Source organism: Sebastes fasciatus, chromosome 9, assembly GCF_043250625.1.
Source record: "Sebastes fasciatus isolate fSebFas1 chromosome 9, fSebFas1.pri, whole genome shotgun sequence".
NCBI lineage: Eukaryota > Metazoa > Chordata > Actinopteri > Perciformes > Sebastidae > Sebastes > Sebastes fasciatus.
This window is the reverse complement of record NC_133803.1, coordinates 2662594-2687056: the sequence shown is the minus strand read 5'-3', so window position 1 is coordinate 2687056 and position 24463 is coordinate 2662594. Positions and strand designations below refer to the sequence as shown.

Here is a 24463-nt window from a genome sequence, read left to right as displayed (position 1 = left end):
CTTCATCAAAAGTGGAAAAAATAGTCTATATTTGAAATTATAGTGCAGTTACCTTCTTTGAAAACTCATTTTGATCAGCTGTTTCTCCTTTTCCAGGCTCCTTCAATACATTTTCTGTTTGTTGGTTATTTCTGGTTTTGATCCGGTTGTTGTTTTACCTGTTGCTCTCCATTTAACATAACAGATTATAATTTATACTTAACTCCAGTTACAGCCTTTTCCCCTTGTACAACAGAAGAATGAACCGTTTCCTTAGCTTCAAGCTAGGATTGGACCATCTCTGTTCAGGTGAGGGGATTAGCAAACGGTCAGTTGGAAGGCCTTTGGTTTTCAAAAAAGTTGAGTTTTGAAATTGGATTTTATATAGTGTCTTCTTAAAGGTTCAGTGTGTAGTATTTAGTGGCATCTAACGGTGAGGTTGCAGATTGCAACCAATTCCTCCGTTCACCCCTCCCTTCCCAAGAATGTCGGAGAACTACGGTGGCCTTCAGGTAAGGTAAAAACGTGAAAGGCTCTCTCCAGAGCCAGTGTTTGGTTTGTCCTTTCTGGGTGTTTCTGAGCAACATGGCGGACTCCAGACAACCGTTCTTATTTCCAGGTGATTATACACTAATGAAAACAGAATAATGAACATTAGGCTATATTCCATATCTGCCAATACATCCCCAGAAATGCTACACACTGGCCCTTTAAGTTTACTCAAAAAAACAACAACCTTTCAACCTGTCACATGACTCTGCAGAGGACTGAGCTGGAAACACACATTAATAAATCAAAAGCAACAAGAACACAAACAGGAAACCACAGTATTTTTTTGTAGAAAAATCGCATAGTGCGCCGCAAACAAAATGTCCATCTCAACACAGTTATCTCATATTTATAACTTTTTCTGAAACACAAGAACATTTTTTGCTACAGAGCTCAGTCAGGGGCCTTCACCTGTCTCAGAGGAACTCAGAAAAATACAACCATTTTGCATCCCTCTGAATCAGGGACAAGAAATAAAAGGCCTGTACCACGAAGCGAGTTCAACAAACTGTACCCAGGCTATCTTCTCCTTATCTGGTTTAACTAACAATAACAAACAAGATCCCGCTCAACGGTCCCACGATGCTGGTTATCAACCCAGGGTTTCTCCATCTGGCTAGGAGCGTGTTTGCACGCGATGTTTGCAGCTTAAGACCAATCACAAACATGGACAAGTCTACTTGTCAGCAGGGCGGCACATTTAACAAAGGAAGAGCAAACTATAATATTAGACAAATACAAAGAAGTTTAACACATAATCCAGACTAAAAGTAACACAGTTGAAGCTGTCAAATGCAGGAAGGACAGCTGGCGAAAGAAGAAATTGCTGCTGAGTGAATGCGTAAATTAACAGACATATTAATTTAACAGAATATTAGAAAGTCAGATATATTGGTTTAGATGGGGCAGTGATATATAAACAGCTTTCAAAATAGAAAGAATCAATAGATTTCAGTAGCCTACATTATTCCCTTTGATGATGATGATGATGATGATGATGATGATGATGATGATGATGATGATGATGATGATGATGATGATGATGTGGTGTGTATGAGAATTTCAGCCTTCTTTCTTTCGGTGTGAAACAGACGAGAGCAAGTAAAAAAATAAATATAAAAACATAATTCAAAGCAGTAAGGAGAAGTAAGAACATAACCTGCTCCGAAGCAAATTCTGCTTCGTAGTACAGGCCTCTGGTTCAGGAACATGATTTTCTTTGGGTTAAACTTAAAGTAAAAAAGTTTGGCTTCAGAACTAGAAGGAAAGATGTCCTATTACAACGTCTTCTGATTCAATGTTAAAAGTCCTGGACAGTCACACAGGACACTCTTATATACACAGGGGTCTAGTTATACAGAATAACTAAACACACCTGTGTGGGTATAAAGGTTAAAAGGTTAAATAAACCAATTAAAGTATTTTAGGGTGACCATTAATTCACAGCATTTTTAAAGAGCAACGTAACACTAAATACACTGTTTGAGTTAGTATAATATATGACCTGGTCCCAGTCTATAGTATCTATAGTATTTGACATTTACAGAGTAATTCTGTCTTCTTAGTATTCTGCATTTCCTGTTTTGTCTTTTAACTAGTTGCTATGGCTGGCTAAAGTAAAACAATCCTAACTGGTTAAAGAAAGCCTGCTGGGTACACACCCAGAGAAGAATCAAGCCCATCAAGTAAAACCCCGATTTTTCTATGGCTCTAAGGATTATCTTTCCAGATGTTCCTGTGGTGTGAGGTATGTTAAGAGTGTTTTTTTACATCACCCGATCGGCTCTGAAGTCCATCCCGGCCGCACCGATTTCAAATCGTAAATATTAAACGTTCAATATTTCCGATCGCATATCCTGTTGTGTGTGGGGAACCCCGAGGACAGCTGATGACGCAGTCAGGTGGGAAAGAACGATTGAGAACCAAGCTGATTGAAGAAAGCATGATCTAATGCATGAGCTAATGCAAAACGCGAAGCATAAAGTAGTAGTAAGATGGAGCTCAGTGTCAATGTACGCACGTTACATGCATAGTGTCCTTTCAAGTTTAGGCCACACAACCACTTTGGTCGTGGTTCACGTTAAATTCACTGACCAACAACTCACGGACTGACGATACCGACGAGTCACGTGACTAACGACTGGCGTGACAAAATGAGTCAACATTACTTTTAGTTTCACATGGGACATGAACAGCGGTCTCCTGGTTGAAAGTCTTGTGTTTGTCTGAAATCAAACCAGGGATTTTTAAATAACGGTAAATAGTGTGCATCCTAACCAGACCCCCCCCTTACATTTTTGTCTAATACCGGGTTGTTTTTGTACTAAATGTCCAATAAAATAGAGGGACTCTGGTGCAATGATCTATCAGAGCTGTGAGGGACATTTTGTACAATATGTGAATGGTGTGTGCTCAAGCTTATACAAGGTGTTAAGTTGCTCTTTAAGTGATAATATTTGAACAGTCTATTGTCATTTCATTGGTTAAAAAAAATAATAAGATCCAGGTTTGGTTCTCTGTCTAAAATCTGTGTTCTAGTCAAAACTAAAATCAAGATAAATTGAGATAAATTCTCTAAACCTACGAGGTGTGAAAACTCTGTCAGAAATGTAATAATGACTTCCTGTAATACTTTGTTTCTGATCTACAGGTGTTCCCCTTCTCCATTTCTAAACATCTGACTGGACGTGATGTGGTCACATGATTGCAGGTGCTCTACCCAGAGCCAGACCCTGTGTTGTTGTTGTTATTGGCTGTCTTGGGGCGGGCAGTGCAGGAACCCTTTCGTCCAATAGGAAGGAAAGGACTGGACTCCGAGGTGATGACGATGCTCGGGATTCGGCCGATCGTGCCTCTCCTCACGTGTCCCTCTGCAAAATCCGTCTGTCAGACAGAAAAATACAGTTACATTTTATTTTAATAATAAAATTTAAATTTTAAGAAAATCTATAATTCATTGTGTTTTTCATCTGGATTGGACCAAAGAAAGCAAAACTGGAACATTTCACCTGACCTGAAGTACACAGCAGAGGCTGATGGGAATGCCATTAGTTTTGCAGGTATTTAGTTATAAATCAAAGTATTGGACAAGTTCAAATGACCTGATGATGTTGTTTGATTCATCCAGTAAGTGGTGCTCAAGTGGTGCATTGAGCAGGATTCTTTTGAGGTAAATACATTTCTCTGCACAAATATTATTAACACAATTACTAGAATTGTATTATATTAATATGTGACCAATAATAAATAGTTGTTCACTGCTCTTAAAAATATTTTGGGGATATATACTCAACAAAGGGACATCGCTAAAACCAGAAATATCCTGAATATTTTATTACAGTGTTTCTCAATTGTTTACACACGTTTTCTGAAAGCATACCTTATATTCTCAGAACGCTACACACAAATCCAAAAACACACATACAAAAGGCAAAACTCCACAAATCTGCAAAATGAAACTCTGCCTTCAAAACAATGGTATGTCAAAACAGTATTTTGTGTTCAAATGACCCACACACAGCATCATATGAATATAACCAGTTGATGTGCTCAATGTAAATCACTAGTATGAATTTGTTATCAGGAGCCTTATGCCTTTTGCATGTCCAGTGTTACTCCTGTAAAATAAAATATGTAATGTTGTAAAATATTTTTGCGTAATGCTTTTATACTAAAACTAAGGCTGTCAAAGTTAATGCGATAACAAGGCGTTAAATCAAATTAGTTTTAACGCCACTAATTTCTTTAACCCATTAATGCAATCAATTTTTCGGAGGTTGCAGCTGGCTCAGTTTTAAAGCTGAAGTGAAGATACTAGAGTGTTTTGTGTGTCTTGTTTCTTTGAAGGGGAAACAATTGTACAAACTTCATAACTTCAGATCTGATAAATCATTGTATTGGTGCTGGTGAATTAATCAGACTGTACTCACATTTGGGATGCTGCCGCGTTCACCGACTCCTGCCATGGAGATATCAGTGTCATAGGACGTCTGGAGGAAAAACAAACACATGGAAGCCTGTGAGGTGATTTTCAGACTGATTAACCAGCATCCTGCGGTGGCAGCCATGATGGAAGTCCTCCTCTTCAACACTTCCTGTCACACTAAATGCCAAGAAAGAGTTTAATTTTAATACTGAACTATATACTAAATTAGATTTGAATCAGATTGATCAGCATCAGTGAGGCAGACAGGAAACCAGGGCATCAAGTCATCTCTAATCAATGACCCAGAATTTTAAAAGTAAAAGAGGGATTTTCTGGTCCGAGATGGAAAGTATATCAAGCAGATTAAAGAGCATAAAAAACACAGTGGAGCAGATTAACATGAACACCGGTGTTATGAAAGAAGATGTTCTACTATCACCAGACTCAGACCTGACCCTTGAAATGACCCAGAATCCCTTTGACTACCCCTCAGGTGACCCACTATCATCCCCTCCCCCAGCTGAGTGTAACATTAATAATCTACATGAGGGGGCTGTTTAATCTGTCTCCAGCTGTTGTCATGCTGCCTGAAGGTCGACCAGGACGAACTCTGAAATTTAAAACCTCAATGTGCAACTTTTGTCTTTGAGACAAGTTTAATTTTTTTAGCTCTGCCCTCGTCAGTCATCAACACAAAAGAAAAACACCTCCGGTTCCTATAATTCTTTTTTTGTTGTTTTATTTTTTTATTAAAAACTGTGGACATATAAACTGAAGGAGAGAAATAAACTATGACTCCCAGGGTGCTTTTCACTAACAAACATCCAATCACAGAGATCCACATTCTGTTAAAGTTGACTCTTTGTAAAAGCCAGATTAAGGCCCCGATCACACATAGTACGTTTAGCAGGTGAAAAACCTGAGGCGCACCACACTGCGTTTGTGTTGCGCGATCAGACAGAGTTTTTTTGCAGTTTGCTGCGTCTTTTTATTTTATGTTGCTAGGCAACCACCTGATGAGTGCTAACGTTACCTTATTACAAACCATGAACTGTACGCAACCCAGATAGTTAAAGGGAGTGTTTGTAACTTCTTACACAAATAAATCATTGCGGGTCGGTGTCCCATGCGCGCTCGCGTGTGGCTACGCTGTTCAGACTCAGACTCCAACACAAACTCAGCTCGCTCCACCTCGCGTGCATGCGCGCACACTCCACACTGCAGAAGAGTTAGTTTAGCTCTGAGAATATCTAGTGAATGTACAGTGGACGTTTGTGCAGAAATAACTGCTGCAGCTCCTCCAGACCAACAGAGGTTTCCCGTGTCTTGTGAAGTGACGGGGCTCCGCAGAGAGAAACGTTATCGTCTCCGACCAAAACTCCGGTGTCTCCCCTGTTCCCTCCGGCCGCGGTCGGGAGGCTGAGGCAGGAAAAGCCAACACTAGGATCAGCATTGATTCATGGAGAGACCTTCGTCTGGTCAGCTAACATTACTGCCAAGCAGCTGAAATATAGAGTGATATTGTGCTTTTAGCTGACGTGTGTCGCCTCACTGTTTTGAGCGATGCTCGTTCATGTCTATGTAGAGCGAGCACTAGCGCGAGCGCGAGCAACAGGACGCTGACTTTCGTTGACTTAACGGCCACAGGTGTCGCTGTTAACAAGCAATTTCTGATTCTTACATAGAGTCCCTTTAATAGTACAGTTTAAATGAATAAAAACAGGGGGCGCTAGTGAGCAGGTGATGGAGTAGGTAGCGTGTTGCAGAGCTCTTCAAAACTTTTTGTCATTTAAGTATTATTTTGGCGTAATATAGACAAAAACACCCATAATCTTTCATCCAACTCCTTCCGGGGCCTCGAGTGACTCAGGTGAGCCAGCTCCAGCAGCGGTAAGCCCAGCTGAAATCATGGCCTTTAAGAACGTACTGCTGTCATCGTTTTCAAGGATGAGGTTCGGTCTGTGCTTGAAAGATGATGTCGCGGTTTTACAGCACACAGTGCAACAACTTTCAACCCAGGTAGCTGCCTTAGAGGACAAATGTGAGGATGTGGAAGGAAGATCCAGACGCAACAATGTACGGATAGTAGGGGTACCAGAAGGCCAGGGCAGTTACAGCACAACTGCAGTCTCCGAGCTTCTGAAAGAAGCTTTTCAGCTGGATAAGGCTCCTCTACTGGACAGAGCGCATCGGACCTTACAGCCACCACCGAAACAAGAAGCCCCCGCTATAGCCATGGTGGCCCGTTTTCATTACTTTCAGGACTGCTCCTTGCCAGGGAACGGAGGTGAGTGACAGTGAATGACCTAACCATCTCGGTCTACCCGGACTATACAGCAAGAGTCGCCCGTGCACGAGCAGCATACAACGGCATCAGACAGCAGCTGCGTGGGATCGAGGGACTTCGCTTTGGCATACTTCACCCGGCACAACTTCGTATTACCTACAATGGAGTGGAGAAGATGTTTACGTCGCCCGATGAAGCCCAGAAATACATCACGAAAAACATTACAAAACAAGCGACTGCTCCCCGTTAATGACTGGCTCTCATGGAAGAGGGAGGTTATTTCTGACTGTAGGCTATCCAAACTGACTTGACATAATCTTAAATCACTTTTTATATTATACAGTAGTGTGCAATATTTAGATGGCAAATACAGATATGTCTAACTTCCTGATGTGAGTTTTCTGTTTAAAGGGACTGTTTGTAACTTCTTACAGGTATAAATCATTGCTGATCGGTGTCCCATGCGCGCTCGCGTGTGTCTACGCTGTTCAGACTCAGACTCCAACACAAACTACAGTGAAGCACCAAAACCTCTTGGTTGTATCTAGTGAAGCCCGTCTGTTAAACAGTGTTGGCCGCGGCCGGAGGACGCGGGGGAGACCGTAGCTTTGGTCTCCAGGACCGGAGTCTCTCCTGCACTCTGCTCCTCTGCCTGCCTTCACTCACACACCGCGCTCGTTCTCGCTCTTCCGCTCCACTCTCATGTGCATGCGCGCACACTCCACACTGCAGAAGAGTTAGTAGCTCTGAGAATCAAGCGAGCGGCCACAGGTGTCGCTGTTAACAAGCAATTTCTGATTCTTACAAACAGTCCCTTTAAAGGTGGATATTGCTTTCCTTCAGGAAACTCACCTGAATATATCTGACCATTCATGTTTGCATACTAGATGGGTCGGTGAAGTTTATCATTCAAAATTTCAGTGTAAGTCAAGAGGAGCAGCAGTCCTTATTAGTAAGCATGTGCCTTTTATTTCTTCCCAGATTGATGCACATCCTATGGGCCAATATGTCATTGTTACACGCAAATTATACAACACCCAGTTATCTTAGCTAGTGTTTATGCCCCTAATTGGGACAACGCTGCTTTCTTCACTAAATTCTTCTTCCGATTACCTGTATCGGAAGCGCTGCAAAAACTATACCAACCTCTAAAGCTGCCCTATCAATTCAGCTGTTTCTTGATACCTTTGGGATGGTTGATGTTTGGCGTGCTCTAAATCCCACTGCTTGCAAGTATTCTTTCTTTTCAGCTGTCCACAAAACATTAATTTTTAATGGATAATAATCTTCTTCCTCTGGTGCAGGAATGTGACTATCATGCGATTGTAATCTCTGATCATGCTCCCCTTAAAGGGACTGTTTGTAAGATTCAGAAATGCTTGTTAACAGCGACACCTGTGGCCGTTAAGTCAACGAAAGTCAGCGTCGGGCTCGCGCTTGCTCGCTCTACATAGACATGAACGAGCATCGCTCAACACAGTGAGACACACGTCAGCTAAAAGCACAATATCACTCTATAGTTCAGCTGCTTGGCAGTAATGTTAGCTGACCAGACGAAGGTCTCTCCATGAATCAATGCTGATCCTAGTGTTTGCAAATTTCCCCACTGCGGAACTAATAAAGGAATATCTTATCCTTCCTGCTTCAGTCTCCCGACTGCGCCCGCAGGGAGACACCGGCACCCGGTCGGAGACAATAACGTTTCTCTCTGCGGAGCCCCGTCACTTCACAAGACACGAGAAACCTCTGTTGGTCTGGAGGAGCTGCAGCAGTTATTTCTGCACAAACGTCCACTAGATATTCTCAGAGCTAAACTAACTCTTCTGCAGTTTGGAGTGTGCGCGCATGAACGTGAGGTGGAGCGAGAACGAGCGCGGTGTGTGAGTGAGGGCAAGCAGAGGAGCAGGGCACAGCAGAGGCTACGGTCTCCCCCTCGTCCTCCGACCGCGGCCAACACTGTTTAACAGACGGGCTTCACTAGATACAACCAAGAGGTTTTGGTGCTTTCGTGTAGTTTGTGTTGGAGTCTGATGGTACGTGTCCACAGGGAGTCTGAACAGCGTAGCCGCACACGAGCGCATATGCATATGCGAGCGCGCATATGCGAGAGCGCATGGGAACCCGACGCGGTTGATTTAGACGTGTAAAAAGTTACAAACAGTCCCTTTAAACTGAAGCTTAATCTACCAACCTCAAAAAACGCTTACAGACCATGGCGACTCAACACACTTTTACTTTCATATAAAAAAAAATTCAGATTTTATCTCATCGCGGATTGATCTTTTTCTAGAAATTAATCAAACACCTAACATGTCATCATCAACAGTATGGGAAGCACTTTAGGCATATTTGAGGGGCAGAATTATTTCTTATAACGCACAGTTACGGAAAACCATCAATTTCCGTGCTAATGAATCGATGACTAAGATTGGTAACCTTGATACACAATTGGCAACATCCCCATCAGCTGATGGCATTAAAGAATGTTTACTCCTCCAAAAAGAATTTGATCTACTAACCACACAAAAAGCTGAGAACCTCCTGATTAGATCTCACCATACATACTACGAGCATGGCGATAAAACAGGGAGGATCCTTGCACACCAACTTCGCAAAAAAGCAGCAAGTCAGTCAATCCCTGAGATCCGGGATGAGTCTGGAATGGTCTGTATAGATCACTCTGACATTAACTCACGCTTTATGAGGTTTTATCGTAGCTAGCATACATCTGAATTGTTGAGAGATGATAACTTAATTAAATAATTTCTTCAAAGTGTTGAGATCCCTCATATAGACCCTGTGACAGCTGCCGAGTTAGAGTCTCCATTTTCAATTGGAGAAATTGAGATGGCCATCAGGATTATGCAATGTGGAAAATCCCCTGGCCCAGACGGGTATCCAACGGAATTCTTTTCATCAATTGGCTCCAGTTTTAAACTCTGTATATAACGACTCCCTGTCAGCTTGCTCACTGCCTGAAACATTACGACAAGCTAACATATCACTTATTCTGAAAAAAGTCAAAAATCAACAGGAATGTGGTTCCTATCGTCCTATTTCCTTGTTCAATGTGGAGAGCAAAATCCTTGCAAAAATGATTGCTCGCCGTCTTGAAACAGTCCTCCCAACCATAATCTCACCTGACCAGACGGGCTTTGTAAAAATCAACAGTCCTCCTTCAACATCAGGCGCTTTTATGATATCAGTTATGATCCCTCTCCACCCGACGAACCGGAAGTGGTGATATCTCTAGATGCCGAAAAGGCTTCTGATCGGTTGGAGTGGAGCTATTTATGTTGTACCCTTGAGAGATTTGGATTCGGACCAAATTTCTTATCGTGGATTAAAATTCAACATAGTTCACCAATGGCAGAATTGCGCACTAATAATAATATATCACCTCCTTTTCTACTAACACGAGGGACGATACAGGGGTGTCCTCTGTCCCCCCTTCTTTTTGTGATCATGATTGAGCCGTTAGCTATAGCTTTGCATAGCAGATATTATATAAGATATTACAGGTATTACAAGGGCAGGAACATCGAACATGTTATTGGAACATAACATCTCGCTATACGCAGACGATATGCTACTCTATCTGTCAGACCCATCCTCTTCTCTTCCTGTACCTCTTAGTCTCTTGATTGAATTTGGCAAAGTTTCTAGCTATAAAGTAAATACACAAAAAAGTGAATTGATGCCTATACATTTGGCAGCAAGAGTCTCCCTGTTTATTCGTACAGTGCCGTTTAAAATGTGCATGGACAAAATGAAATATCTTGATGTGTGGGTTACATACAATTTTAAAGACCTCTTCTCAGCCAATTTCCCTCCTTTCCTGTCCTCTCTCAAGGAGGATGTTGATCGTTGGGATCTGCTACCCTTATCTCTGGCAGGTAGAATTAACGATATAAAGATGAACTTATTGCCCAAGCTTCTTTATATGTTTCAGTCTATACCAGTCTTCTTAACTAAAACATTTTTCATTTCCCTGGATAGAAAGCTTTCTTCTTACATTTGGAGTAAGAAGAATCCACGTATATGCAAAGCTATACTACAGAGACCTAATATCAAATTTATTTCCTATTGGACAGAAAGAACTGAAGTAACAGCTGAGCCTGTCTGTCTAATTCTAGAGAGGAATTATGACCAAAGACAGTACGGACTTTTGGAGTGATGAGCCTAATGAAGTCACTGGATCTTAAACGGCGATTGCTGTCGGAAATGTGCAGGAGATTTGAGAGGTAGCGAGGGGTCATTCCCAGAATTGTTTTGTAGACTAGGAGCAGCCAGTGTTGTAGCCGCCTGGTTTGAAGGGATGGCCAATCCACCAATCTATAAAGATCACAATGGTGGGTGGTGAAGGGTGCACATGTGGCAAAACGGATTGCTGAGTGGTGGAGTGTGTCCAGTTTTCTGAAGGTGGTCTTTAGAAAACTGGACACACTCCACATGTTAGTGCCCTAGATGATAGGATGTACTGTCCTAGACCCCTAATAATGTATCATTATTTATTTATGTGTTTATTTTTAATTTTTTTATTTGAACTATTTTATTTTATTTTATTTGTATATTTGTGTGTATTTATTATTATTATTATTGTCATGGGTGGGGGGTAGGTGAGATATCTATCAGTCCAAACATGTTTGTGCAGTGGATTGTCAGAGTTGTATAACAAAATTCAGAAATAAACTAAAATAATTAAATAATTAAAACAACTTACCCGAAATCTAAAGTACTGCACTTATTTGCTTCCTGCTGTTTTGTCTTCAGATCATGGTAACTACGGTTGGTACAGTCATAAAGCTCTGGGTAGCCAGCAAAAGTCACCACAATGAGACAAAACACTAATGATGTCGGGCGCTTTTCTGCTAAGCAATGCAAAAGCAGCGTGCAAATGCTTCAACCTCATTGAAAGCAATTACAGAAAGCCGCCCCAGGCAGCTAAAACGTACTCTGTCTGATCGGGGCCTGAAACATTTAGCTATTTTGAATCAGTTCACTGATTCTGGGTCAGTTTAGGATGAATTTGGCGATGGGTTCAAGTGTTTTTGACTCTAAAGGAATGGCAGCTGATTATTATTATTATTAGGGATGCACCGATACCGATACCAGTATCGGGTATCGGGTCCGATACTGTGCTCATGTACTCGTACTCGTACTCGCAAAACGGCTCTGATACAACGGCACCAATACCACTTTATGGTGGTAAGCCCGACCCCGCTGGGCCGGGATCCCACCTCAGCCGGCGCGCACCGGCCCTCACTTTCATTACGCCACGGGGTTTTGCTTGCACCCTCTGACTCATGCGTGCGTTAGACTCCTTGGTCCGTGTTTCAAGACGGGTCAGGTGGGTTGCAGACATCGCCGCAGACCCTGGAGCCTTTTACGTGACCCGAGCCCCGATCTGGTGGCACAACGTGGTCGGGGCGCACTGAGGACAGTCCGCCCCGGTCAACAGTCGCACCGGGAGCAGGGGGCTGTCGGTGCGGCGATGTCCGGGCGGGGAGCGCTGTAAAGCTGCGGCCGCGAGCCACCTTCGAACCGAGTTTCAAAGCCGACCTAGAGCCGGTCGCAGCGCACCGCCTCGTATGCGGGACTCCCCAGCCTGCCGTGTGTCGCTCACACCCTCCAGCTGGCTGTTAACGAGGGTCTTTTGGCACAGAGAAGTACCTATATAGGTTCCTTTGTATCGGCGAGTACCCAAATGTAAGTACTTGTACTTGTACTCGGTCTGAAAAAAAGTGGTATCGGTGCATCCCCAATTATTATGGATATTGTAGTTAGGGTTGAAAAGATTGGTAAATTTCTGGAAATTTGCCAAGGAAAGTTAAGCTTGGAAAGTTTGGAAATGTTGCACAATTTCAATATAAAAATCATACATTTTTTAACGGTGAACTTATTAGGGAGAAAAATACACATAACAAAACAATACTAGGTCTTATGGCCCTCCTGAGAAAAAACATTTCGGCCGCTTGTACCCGCTATCTAGTTCTTTTGGTCATGACCCAGCCCTCATGACCATATGTGAGAGTAGGAAGGAAGATTACTATATGAATTTGACAAATTGATGGATTTTTGTCTTCAAAGAACGTTCTGTCCATGAACAAAGAGCTTAGTCTTAAGAGGGATAATCGATTGATTGATTGATTGATATTTCCATTTCTGTTATAAGGGTTTACAATGTCTGCTGGTGTGGTAAAATGGTCCATCTGCATATGACATGGTATATATAGCCTGAGCAAATAAACCATATATTTCCATTTTATTCATGTTATTTCCCATTAATTCCTATAAATTCCTGTTAATTCCCATGGGAAGTTTCCACCTTGAATATTCACAGAAGTTTACAACCCTACTTGTAGTAGTTGGAGTACTTAGAGCTATTCAACAAACTAGCTGAAAAACACACGATTTCTACTACATTTGACTACATTGGATGTCTGCAGACACCGATGTGTTCGCATATCGATGAAGCGTTAGTCATGATCCAGCTAACAGTGTTAATAACTCTGTACTTGTGTAGTTTTGGGCTGAAGGACTTGTTGCTTTGACAACAGGTCCGGATACATTTTAAGCCATATTTGGAGAGCTGAAAAATAGAGGGAATCGCAGAGTTGTTTACCTTTTCGAAGATGCCAGAGTCGTTGCTTTTCATCTTGGACTTGAAGCTGGAGGAGGGTTTGAAGTCGGGGAGCTCAGCGGTGTCTCTGCTGATGTCACAGGACACCTGGCGGCTGGCTGGTCTGGACCCCATACTGGACAGGTCAGCCTCAGTGTCCGTCAGACCCTGCAGAGGAAAACACACACTTTGACACAAACACATTCTGTTTTACATCACTGCATGTGATGTCACAGCTCACATGGATCTGAGCTCACCGATTCGCTGTCGGAGGCGGAGGAGAGGCGGGACTTGCGGATGCTCTGCCGCCTCAGCTGGCTGCTGATGTCGGAGGTCTGGCTGGTGACGGTGGAGCGGCGCGTTGACATGAAGCTGCTGCTGGCCGAGCGGAGGTCGCGAGGATGAACGCAGAGCAGCATGCCGAGACATGGGATGTACTTAGCTAACGCTATCCTGCACAGAGACAGAGAGATCATAATACCATTAGACAAGGTGGGCAGGTGTCCATGTCCCTCAGCTAACAGGGCCCCTGATAGAGAGACCAAAGTGAAACCCAGGGTCTCCGCCATGGCAAGCCGGACGCCATGTATTTTCATGATGATTACTAAATGAAAATGTATAAGTAGCAAACTCCTTTAAGGAATAACTCAGTGCGTCGGTTGTGTGTGGTCGAGAGAGAGAGCGTAGCGGTGCAGTATGTGTACAGTTTGTTTGTCGATGAATAAATGCTACAACTCCTCAAGACCCAAGCCTAGTTCCTGTGTCTTGCTTGCCACCTGCTGATTAAAGTGAAGGGGGTTAGCCCTGAAGTTATCAACAACTTTGGCTCAGGCGAACTTAAAGGTGTTACTGATAAGATTTTTATGTAAACGAATCATTTTTAAAACATAATACATCCACAGAGCTTTTAGAAAGGTGCCATATAAAATAATGGCTTTTCCTTAAAAAAACAATATATTGTATTGTGATGTCATGAGAGGGTGTGTCACAGAGGGGAGATACATTCCCTCCCGGTGGCTGCAGCAAGGACTACAACCCATCATGGCGTCCACTCAAAGACTACAGAACCCATAGTCAGCGGGGCAGTCAGGACAAAGATTGCTGCCCAGCTGAATCATGTGAGCTGATTGCCCCCGTGAGGGAGCTGTGGGGGAGGGGAACAGAGTAGGTGAAGTAGAGGAAAAGTCGGATGTGAAAGGAGAGAGAAGCCGGTCTTTTGTTGTGTTGCACAAAAGACCTTGAATGAGAGTTTTGTTTAGAATGCGCTTTTGTTTTGTTTACCGGCTGACTGTGAGAATTAAGTTGACCTGTTATGAGAAGACTGAATACATAGAATCTAAGTTTGAAAGCAAAGCCTGTCTGTCTTCATTTCCTGCACCCACACCTTTAAAGCTCCAAGGGAAAAGCTCCCGACCTCTCAAGACATCACAATATTATAAAGAAAATAATTCAAATCAAAGCTTACACATAAGGTAACATACTAAATCCCGAAAAAAATATAATTTTGATGATCCTAGTAATATGCAAAGGAGAAATGAACAATATAATGTAGGACAAAACACTTAAAGGGACTGTTTGTAACTTTTTACAGGTATAAATCTACCGGGTCGGGATCCCATGCACGCTCGCATATGCGCGCTCGCGTGTGGCTACACTGTTCAGACCGCTCCTCTGCTTGTCTTCATTCACACATCGCGCGCGTTCTCGCTCCAAATCACGTTCATGCGCGCTCACTCCACACTGCAGAAGAGTTAGTTTAGCTCTGAGAATATCTAGTGAATGTACAGTGGATGTTTGTGCAGATTCAACTGCTGCAGCTCCTGCAGACCAACAGAGGTTTCCAGTGTCTTGTTTCCTGAAGTGTCGGGGCTCCGGAGCGAGTAACGTTATCGCCTCCGACCGGGTGCCGGTGTCTCCCTGCGGGCGCGCTCGGAGACGATAACGTTTCTCTTCCTGCTTCAGCCCCGCTGCGGAGCCCCGGAGCCCCGGAGGCTGAAGCAGCGGGGCTGAAGCAGGAAAAGCCAACACTAGGATCAGCATTGATTCATGGAGAGACCTTCGTCTGGTCAGCTAACATTACTGCCAAGCAGCTGAAATATAGAGTGATATTGTGCTTTTAGCTGACGTGTGTCGCCTCACTGTTTTGAGCGATGCGCGTTCATGTCTATTTAGAGCGAGCAAGCGCGAGCCCGACGCTGACTTTCGTTGACTTAACGGCCACAGGTGTCGCTGTTAACAAGCAATTCTGAAAGTTATTAATAGTCCCTTTAAGATGTTTGGTATAATATAATTTTCTTCCACCGATTTCCTGATAGAGAAACAAACAACACTGTTTTCACTATGTGTTTTCTTGAGCTGTAAAAATAAGTCGAAGGCTGAAAATACAAGATATTTCTTGTGATGGACATCTACATCTGCTATAGAGGGGTTTACTCTTACAAGTGTTTAGAGAGGCTTTCTCTCCTAAGCCGGTGGTGTGCTCTGGCAAGTTAAATGGCCAATTTACAGAAAGCTTTACTTTGCAAGCTATAGTTTGGCAAATGATGGGTTTGCTGAATGTTGACAGTTATTTCAGTTCAATCTTTTTGTCAATTTGAGTTTCTTTACAGAAAAGATGAGACATGAAAAGAAAAAAACACAAATACACAATAATATTAATATGAATAATAACACAAGATTACTATTGTTTCATATGTATACTGTATATATATACTGTATATACACAACAATTGTAATTGTAATGGTATACTTAACCCAATTAAAAGCAGTAAAATAGTTTCCAAACTGAAAAATGCATATTTACAAGTAAACATTGTACAAAATTGTACATTAATTAGAATACTAATTAATGTACTATTTGATGTCACAGTATGACATTTAACGTTTGAATTAAAGGCAGCAAACAGGACAAATGTTAACTTATTTAACTCAATGACTTATTTTCATTTTAGTTTTGAATTCACAGTTAGATCTTCTGAAAGACAATTTATTCTATTATCTTCATGGTCAGCGCTCTACTTTTCTTACATCATCATGTTACATGATGTTGACAGACACCATCCGTTATATAAAGTGTGTCTCTCCAGTCCAGTTAACATTCAGGTTAATTGAGCAGCGGTTAGTTCAGATGGGGCGTCAGAGAGCTTACAGTGCTGCCGGGGCTTTCTCTGATTGGATCAATTCACTGAGCTGCAGTCACGTTAGCTGCAGTCATTGGATAAAGTAATTGGAAGCTGAGCATCAAAATGTGCAGATTTAAACAGCAACAGGTTCCTGTTTCAGAGTCAAGGTCACAATAATGCAGCTTACAACAAGCTGGAATCAACGGCTGCAATGTGTTGCTTTAGCAAAGCTCTTCTTAAGACTTCACAATGGAAATAGAAGGTTAGTCTAGGGTTAGCACTACTGGAATATCAGCAGAATATACAATGGACTGACACATCAAGCCCGGAACACACCAGGAACGTCAGGAGCACGTGGCGGCTGCGTTACCTGTTGTTTTTATTTCGGCGTCTGTGTTAACAGGTTAGAGCAGCCACACTGCCCGCGTGAGACACGTGTCTCCAGCATGTCACACGCGTGTCTCAGCTCTTCTAGAGAATAGAGGCCTCGCCTATTTTGATGTGTGCCGCGCGCTTTTTACAGCAACAACAGACAGTGAAGGTGATCTATTGACAGTATATTGACATCATACCAGCAAGATTACTACAGTTTACATGTTTATCTGTAGAATATGTTATGGAGATGAAAAAAAATACTTATTTTTAAATCAACACTTCCTGCTTTCATTTAAAATTAAAAAGCCCTCAAGCGTTTTTTCTGTGGACAGAATTCCTTCATTTGTTAACACAAGGCTTTCATTCTGAAATATGAGCAGTCAGTCAGTGCTGTGGAACTTGCAGTCATTGGTAGTCATTTCAAAATAAAATCCCTCAAGCATTTTTTCTGTGGACAGAATTCCTTCATTTGTTAACACAAGGCTTTTATTCTGAAATATGTGCCGGACGGTGTTGTAGAACATGCAGTGACTTGGAGAGCTCCACGAATGAATATAGTACGGAGTTTTAATAGTCGATTTATTACTATTATTTACTAATTACCTTTCTCTGTCTAAAATAAATATAAATGATATTTATAATGAAATGAAATGGCCATTAAAAGGCAAACTCTATGTAGAAAGAAAGGGCTGACAGCAGCAGAAACGCATCAGACACGCAGCTGACAAGCAGCAGAAACGCAGCTGGTGTGAACACCCGACGCGTGAATCACGCAGCCAACACTCCATGCAGCCGCCACGTGCTCATGACGTTCCCTGTGTGTTCCGTGCGTAACAGTTTAAACCTCTTCAATGTAACCACTGAGTAGACTGCAGAGGGCCCTACTCAATGTTTAGAGCCCAGCTGCTCCGTAGTGGTTCAATAATGATCGAGGCTCACTGACACTTTTCTGGACTGGAAAACAAATTCAACATCCAAGTTCCAACAGTGTTCTCCCCTGTCATGCAACACTGTGAGGACATCGACTAAATGGAGGTTTGAATCATTTCGTTCTTCTTCTTTTGAGACCAAAACTATTTCACATGTTAATAATACATCTGGTGTCTGAATTATATTGTTTTTTATCTCTGTTAAAATAGTTATTATTGAAGGAAAGAAGTTCAACCATGTGTGTGTGTGGGTTACCTGTATTTTGGGTGTGTGATGGCGTAGATGATGGGGTTGTGGATGGCCGAGGCCTTGGCGATGACAGCGGGCACAGAGTTCATGTAGGGAGTCAACATGTCTGCGTACCTGCAGCAAACACAGCAATAACAGAGTGAGGAACCAGAAGAAACTTTGCTCATGGACACTTCAGCAGCATATAGGGGGAGGAGAGTCAAATTCCTATCCAATAAATCTGTGATTCTCAACCAGTGGGACAGAGACATGGACCACACATCCATTCTGAGTGCAACTTGAGAATGTGTGGATCAACTTCATTCAAAAAACTCTTCTGAAGTGAAACCAATTTATGGCCCATTGTTTTTATTTTAGGGCTGTCAAAGTTATCGCAATAAGAAATTTGCTACACCACCATTTTCTTTAACGCATTCACGTAAATTGTGATTTTCAGCATGTCATACCTGCTTGTCACGAAGGAGGTTAAATAACGCTGCAAACTTACACTAAATTTTGGCGAGGAAAAACTGTCATGGCCATTTTCAAAGGGGTCCCTTGACCTCTGACCTCCAGATATATGAATGAAAATGGGTTCTATGGGTACCCACGAGTCTCCCCTTTACAGACATGCCCACTTTATGATAATCACATGCAGTTTGGGGCAAGTCATAGTCAAGTCAGCACACTGACACACTGACAGCTGTTGTTGCCTGTTGGGCTGCAGTTTGCCATGTTATGATTTGAGCATATTGTTTTATGCTAAATGCAGTACCTGTAAGGGTTTCTGGACAATATCTGTCATTGTTTTGTGTTAATTGATTTCCAATAATAAATATAGACATACATTTGCATAAAGCAGCATATTTGCCCACTCCCATGTTGATAAGAGGATTAAATACTTGACAAATCTCCCTTTAAGGTACATTTTGAACAGATAAAAAATGTGCCATGAATTTGCAATTAATCTCGATTAACTATGGACAATCGTGCGATAATCCCAATTAAATATTTTAGTCGACTGACACCCCTATTTTATTTCAAATACAATTTCCCGCTGTAGAGTGAGTGGGTGTCTGCTGCTGTTGTGTTTTACCCGGCGAAAGCAGTGAGAGCGACGGTGGAATACGGCGACCAGGAGACGACGTAGAGCAGGATGACGATCAGAGCGATCTTCGCCATCTTCCACTCGTTCTGCATCCGTTGGAAATTCTTCACCGAGTCTCGAGTGCTGCCGTGACTGTGAATGCTGCCGTTAATCTTACCCACAGCCCTGAAACACACACACACACACACACACACACACACACAAACATGTAGTACTATACCTGTGAGGACAATGTGTTGACGTTGACGTGATGTGTTGATATGCCTTTGTGCATGGTTTACCTGAATGCTGTTTGTTTTTATTCTACTTAAGATGTTTTCCCCTTGCATGTTGATTACCTGGGTTTCTGTGTGGTAGGTTGTGGTTTGCTCTTAAAGGTCCCATATTATGCTCATTTTCAGGATCATACTTGTATTTTGTGTTTCTACTAGAACATGTTTACATGCTGTAATGCTCTTTATTGCATGGATTGAAGTGTGTTTTTATTAGAGGCGCATAAACTGAACTGACCCTTGGACAGCCATACCTCCAACCACAGCAACTAATCACAGGGTGAGCAACAGGTGTAGCGATGCCACATTCAGTCATTAGTATTGCTGATCTTGGGTGGTACCATCCTTTGTTATTTCATTTGTAATAAATCTGATCTTAATTGAGCTTTAGACTTGTGTCTGGTTTTTAACTCTGCTCTGCTTTATAGACAAAAAGATGAATCGATTAACTTGGAAAATGTATTGATTATAAAAATGATTGTTAGTTGCAGCCCTAAAAGATACTGAATGTTAAGATTGCAATAGCAAGAACAGTTTTAATTTGTGCATTAAATATTTTGAAATCTCTAAAATATTCTTTGATTAAAATTCACAAAGCAGATAAAAGATATTATACGAAGAAAAGAAAAAACATTATGACTTTATTAGTTGTCTATTGCCAGGGCAAGGAATTGGTTTGTCCTGATGGTGGCGCTAGAGGAAGGTCAATTAGAAAAGAATTATGTGGGAACCATACATTTCATGGGATCCTGCTGAAAGATATTCAGACATTAGTTTGCTCTGCAACTTGGGCTGAAATATTCTGTTTAAACTAAAATACTCCTTTAACAAATTTAGTTATTTTTAGCCTTAAAATTACAACAAACACACAGCAACGAACAAACAGATAAAAAATAAAATACACTAACAACACTAAACACACACACACACACACAGAGACTGACTGGTTGGTGGAGCGGATGGCGCGGAAGATGAAGACGTAGCAATAGATGATGATGAAGAGTGGCAGGAAGAAGACGAAGATGAAGAGCAGCATGGTGTACGCTCGCACCGACGGGGTGAAGGTCATGTAGTCCCAGGTGCAGGAAGTCAGCAGGCCCTCTGGGACATAGGCACCTGACGGGCGAGAGACATGGACACAGACAGACTTTTAACGCCCAATCATGCTGTTTCAGGCGGGAGGGGGAGGCCCCACTATAATGCGGTATAAACCATTTTCTTTGTTAAATAATAGACACTCATTTCATTGTCAGAGCAACATGTTCCCCTTTTTCACGAGTTTCCTCAAACGTATTCAACAGCACCCCTCTGTGTTGTAAAAGATTATTAATTTAACCCCGAGACCTGCGATCCTGACCGACTTTCCTGTCTTTCAGAGGCTGTAGCAGGTTCTGTTTAAGATCTAGAGTAAAGGTACAGATATCATTGCATGCTAAATAACGCTCCAAAGTTACGCAAAATTTTGGCGAGGAAACTGGCATGGCCCTTTTCAAAGGGGTCCCTTGACCTCTGACCTCAAGATATGTGAATGGAAATGGGTTTTATGGGTACCCACGAGTCTCCCCTTTACAAACATGCCCACTTTATGATAATCACATGAAAGATTTGGGCAAAAAACATGCAGTTTTTGAATGCAGTACAAGGGTGTTATTTTCGCCTAAAATGGTGTATTTGAATATTTCTGCTTACTGGGGTCCCTAAACAGTCTCAAATTACATAAATTGGGTATCAGTGTAAAGCTGAGACTCTTGTGGATCCAATGAGCCCAACTGTCTTCATGTGTGATGATATTAGTCCCCATAGGAGACATTTCATTGTAGAGAGACCATTTTTTGAAACTTGACCTCCCTGTATAAAATTACCTGTGGTGAGCTCTAGGACAATCACAGCCTCATGAAACTTTACAGCCACAAACTAGAGACCTAGAGCATTCAGAGGATGGATGGATCAAACTAGAGACCTATAGCATTCAGAGGATGGTACATCAAACTAGAGACCTAGAGCATTCAGAGGATGGTACATCAAACTAGAGACCTAGAGCATTCAGAGGATGGTACATCAAACTAGAGACCTATAGCATTCAGAGGATGGTACATCAAACTAGAGACCTATAGCATTCAGAGGATGGTACATCAAACTAGAGACCTATAGCATTCAGAGGATGGTACATCAAACTAGAGACCTAGAGCATTCAGAGGATGGATGGATCAAACTAGAGACCTAGAGCATTCAGAGGATGGATGGATCAAACTAGAGACCTAGAGCATTCAGAGGATGGATGGATCAAACTAGAGACCTAGAGCATTCAGAGGATGGATGGATCAGACTAGAGACCTAGAGCATTCAGAGGATTGATGGCTTTCTCTTTTAACGTACACTTTTATATTCTTTTATTCGTTTTTATCTTATGCACTTTGTGCTCTTTTATCTTGTTTTTACATATGTAAAGCATTTTAAATTGCCTTTGTGTATGAAATGTGGTATATAAATAAACTTGCCTTGCCTTGCCTTCCTAGCTAGATTGACAATAAGGGGGTTTCTGAGCAGCTTCCAGGACAGAAGTGCTCGCCTTCCAAACACTGAAAAAATGCAATTCTTGCAGAAATCTCCACGTCAAAAGCTTTGGATCCCAAATCACAGCATGTCTTTTTCTATGGTGTTCCTCAAGGTCTTGGTGTCTTAATGTGGGATTTTGGAGGGATTATTCTTCATTCTTATCAATTCTCGAGTGGTAAAAAATGGTTAAATTTAGCACCAAATCTGTGTAACAAATGGTATCAAACCAAAAATGACTGCAACAACTTATGAGACATAATAGAGCATGGGGATGACCATCATATACTTCTATCATAATGTATTACGCTCTTATACACTTTCACAACCTCTTTTAATTCATTCATTCATTCATTCATGTAAATTTCTTGACCCACAGTGCTGAGCTGCATCGCAAATTAGTCTTCAGGTTCCCAGCTTTCAGATGATGTACACTACTTCTATGTGACATCTACTGTTGATCTGCTATCTCCCCCTAAAGACCCCCTGGACCCCCCTAAAAAGGACAAAATCGGGTCTAGTGTGGGTCTCAGAGGGTTAATAATATGTGGTTTGTTGTTTAACACAACAATAGAGCCACATTATCCTGCTTTATGCTTTATTTCTTTAGATGACCTGTCTCACTCTACTGCTGCTTAAATGAGCCCTTAGTTTCTGACTTAATTCAACTGGCCCCCTTAAAACAACAGCTGGCCCCATTCTGGCTCCAGTCTGGCCCCGGCGCACTGACACTGCTCTTCAGCTTTCTGTTTGGACAAGATAAAAACGTATCCAGGGGAAAAATGTGAAATGATACTGAACATTAACAAAGTACCAGACTCCATTCAAATGAAAGCCTGTTTACCGGCTGCTTCTATTCACCTCCAGTAGCTCCAGACCTGAACTCATAAACTCATAAAGTCCTAAATCAGCTTCCATAAAGAGGTCAGAGGCAGAACAAATATTTTCTTTCATTTCATCTCTCCTCATGAGGACATGCTGTCCTCATAAGTATAAAAAAAACACAGATACATACATCACATACTGCAAAAAACAACCTGTACATTTCTGACACACTGAAACATTTTCCACCTGGAAAGTCTTTCCATGAGACGGAGGAAGAGTTATGAGCTTTTCTGTTTCCATACGTTATAATTTACATAAAAATGTGTGGGTGTGTGTGTGTGTGCGACAATGAAAACCAGGTGAGAGGAAGAAGAAAATCATGGAGAGAGAGAGTGAGTGTGTGTGTGTGTACTTGTTTTCATGACAAATAAGGACAATTCTATGATAACACACCTTTGATATTAGGACGCTCGGAAAAATGAGGACATTTCTGGTGTCCTCATTTTTACGAGCTCACCACAGTGTTCTAGCGCCTCCGTAACATTAAAATCAGGTCTGACCAAAACATAGCCTTAGACAAAATCTCAACAGATGGATGTATTCGTAGAAGCGTAGCTCGGAAATACTTTGATTCCCAGGTCTCTAGGACCTTGGGAAAGGCACGTCCCCATTTGTCACGTTTTTTTCAAAAGTACTGATATTGTCTATAAACTTGTGTGTGTGTGTGTGTGTGTGTGTGTGTGTGTGTGTGTGTGTGTGTGTGTGTGTGTGTGTGTGTGTGTGTGCGTGTGAACTTGAACTGATAATAAATGGGATTTGGAAGGTAAATGAACAATAAGTTTGATATGATAGTAAAAGCTTTGAGGCAGAACAGAGCAGATTTATGTGCAGCAAATAAAAACAGAGCGATATATCAAACAGTAGAGAAAAGTAGAGTTACACCTCAGACGGGATGGTTTGTCTGTGTGTGTGTGTGTTTGTGCGTGTGTATGTGTGTGTGTCCTCACTCCAGCCGAAGAACGGCGGCAGACTCCAGCCCAGGGAGTAGGTCCAGGCCGCAATGAGGATGAGGAGGGCCCGTTTCCGAGACAACACGCCGATGGAGGTCAGAGGTCGTGTGATGACGAAGTAGCGATCGACTGCGATCACCGTCAGCGTGATCATGGAGCAGATCCCGAAGAGAGCGCCACAGAATGCGTACAGCTCGCAGCCTGAAGACAGACAGATGAAGATTGTTATTCTAATTGAATAATGTTTATTGGTGTCAGTTATCTATCTATCTATCTATCTATCTATCTATCTATCTATAATACTTAGCCTACTAATACTAATATGATTTTTTGCATGCATGAGCTTGTGTTAAGTGTGTATTTGTGTTCTTAAAGTAAGAACGAAACATAGATGCCTTCTCCAAACCTCATTAAACTGTCATAGATATAATCCAACCTTGACATGCTGTTTTTTACGATGGTGTTTAAGGGCCACATTGAGGGGGGAAAAAAATCGGAAATATCGAGAATAAAGTCATAATTTTACGAGAAAAAAGTTGTAATTTAATGAGAATAAAGTCATACTATTTCAAGAAAAAAAAAGTGGTAATATTAGGAGAATAAAGTAATTTTCCTCCTCCACTAAAGAATCAGTTTTCCCATCAGGTCCGTGTGCTTCTTTCTTCACAATAAACTCAG

General features: G+C 41.9%; 1 protein-coding gene across 1 annotated transcript in view; it reads right to left on the bottom strand.

Moving 5' to 3' along the window:
• Nucleotides 1-1537: 1537 nt before the first annotated feature.
• Nucleotides 1538-24463, bottom strand: part of LOC141773446 (melanopsin-A-like) — an 87454-nt gene continuing 64528 nt past the window's right edge. Inside the window, exons 4-11 of the mRNA XM_074645288.1 lie at nt 23783-23986; nt 20342-20513; nt 19114-19290; nt 18045-18152; nt 13620-13815; nt 13366-13530; nt 4458-4517; nt 1538-3411 (exon numbers count right to left, since the gene is read on the bottom strand). Coding sequence (XP_074501389.1) covers nt 3244-3411; nt 4458-4517; nt 13366-13530; nt 13620-13815; nt 18045-18152; nt 19114-19290; nt 20342-20513; nt 23783-23986 — 1250 coding nt within the window. The 3' untranslated portion in view covers nt 1538-3243. The remainder of the gene's footprint in view (nt 3412-4457; nt 4518-13365; nt 13531-13619; nt 13816-18044; nt 18153-19113; nt 19291-20341; nt 20514-23782; nt 23987-24463) is intronic.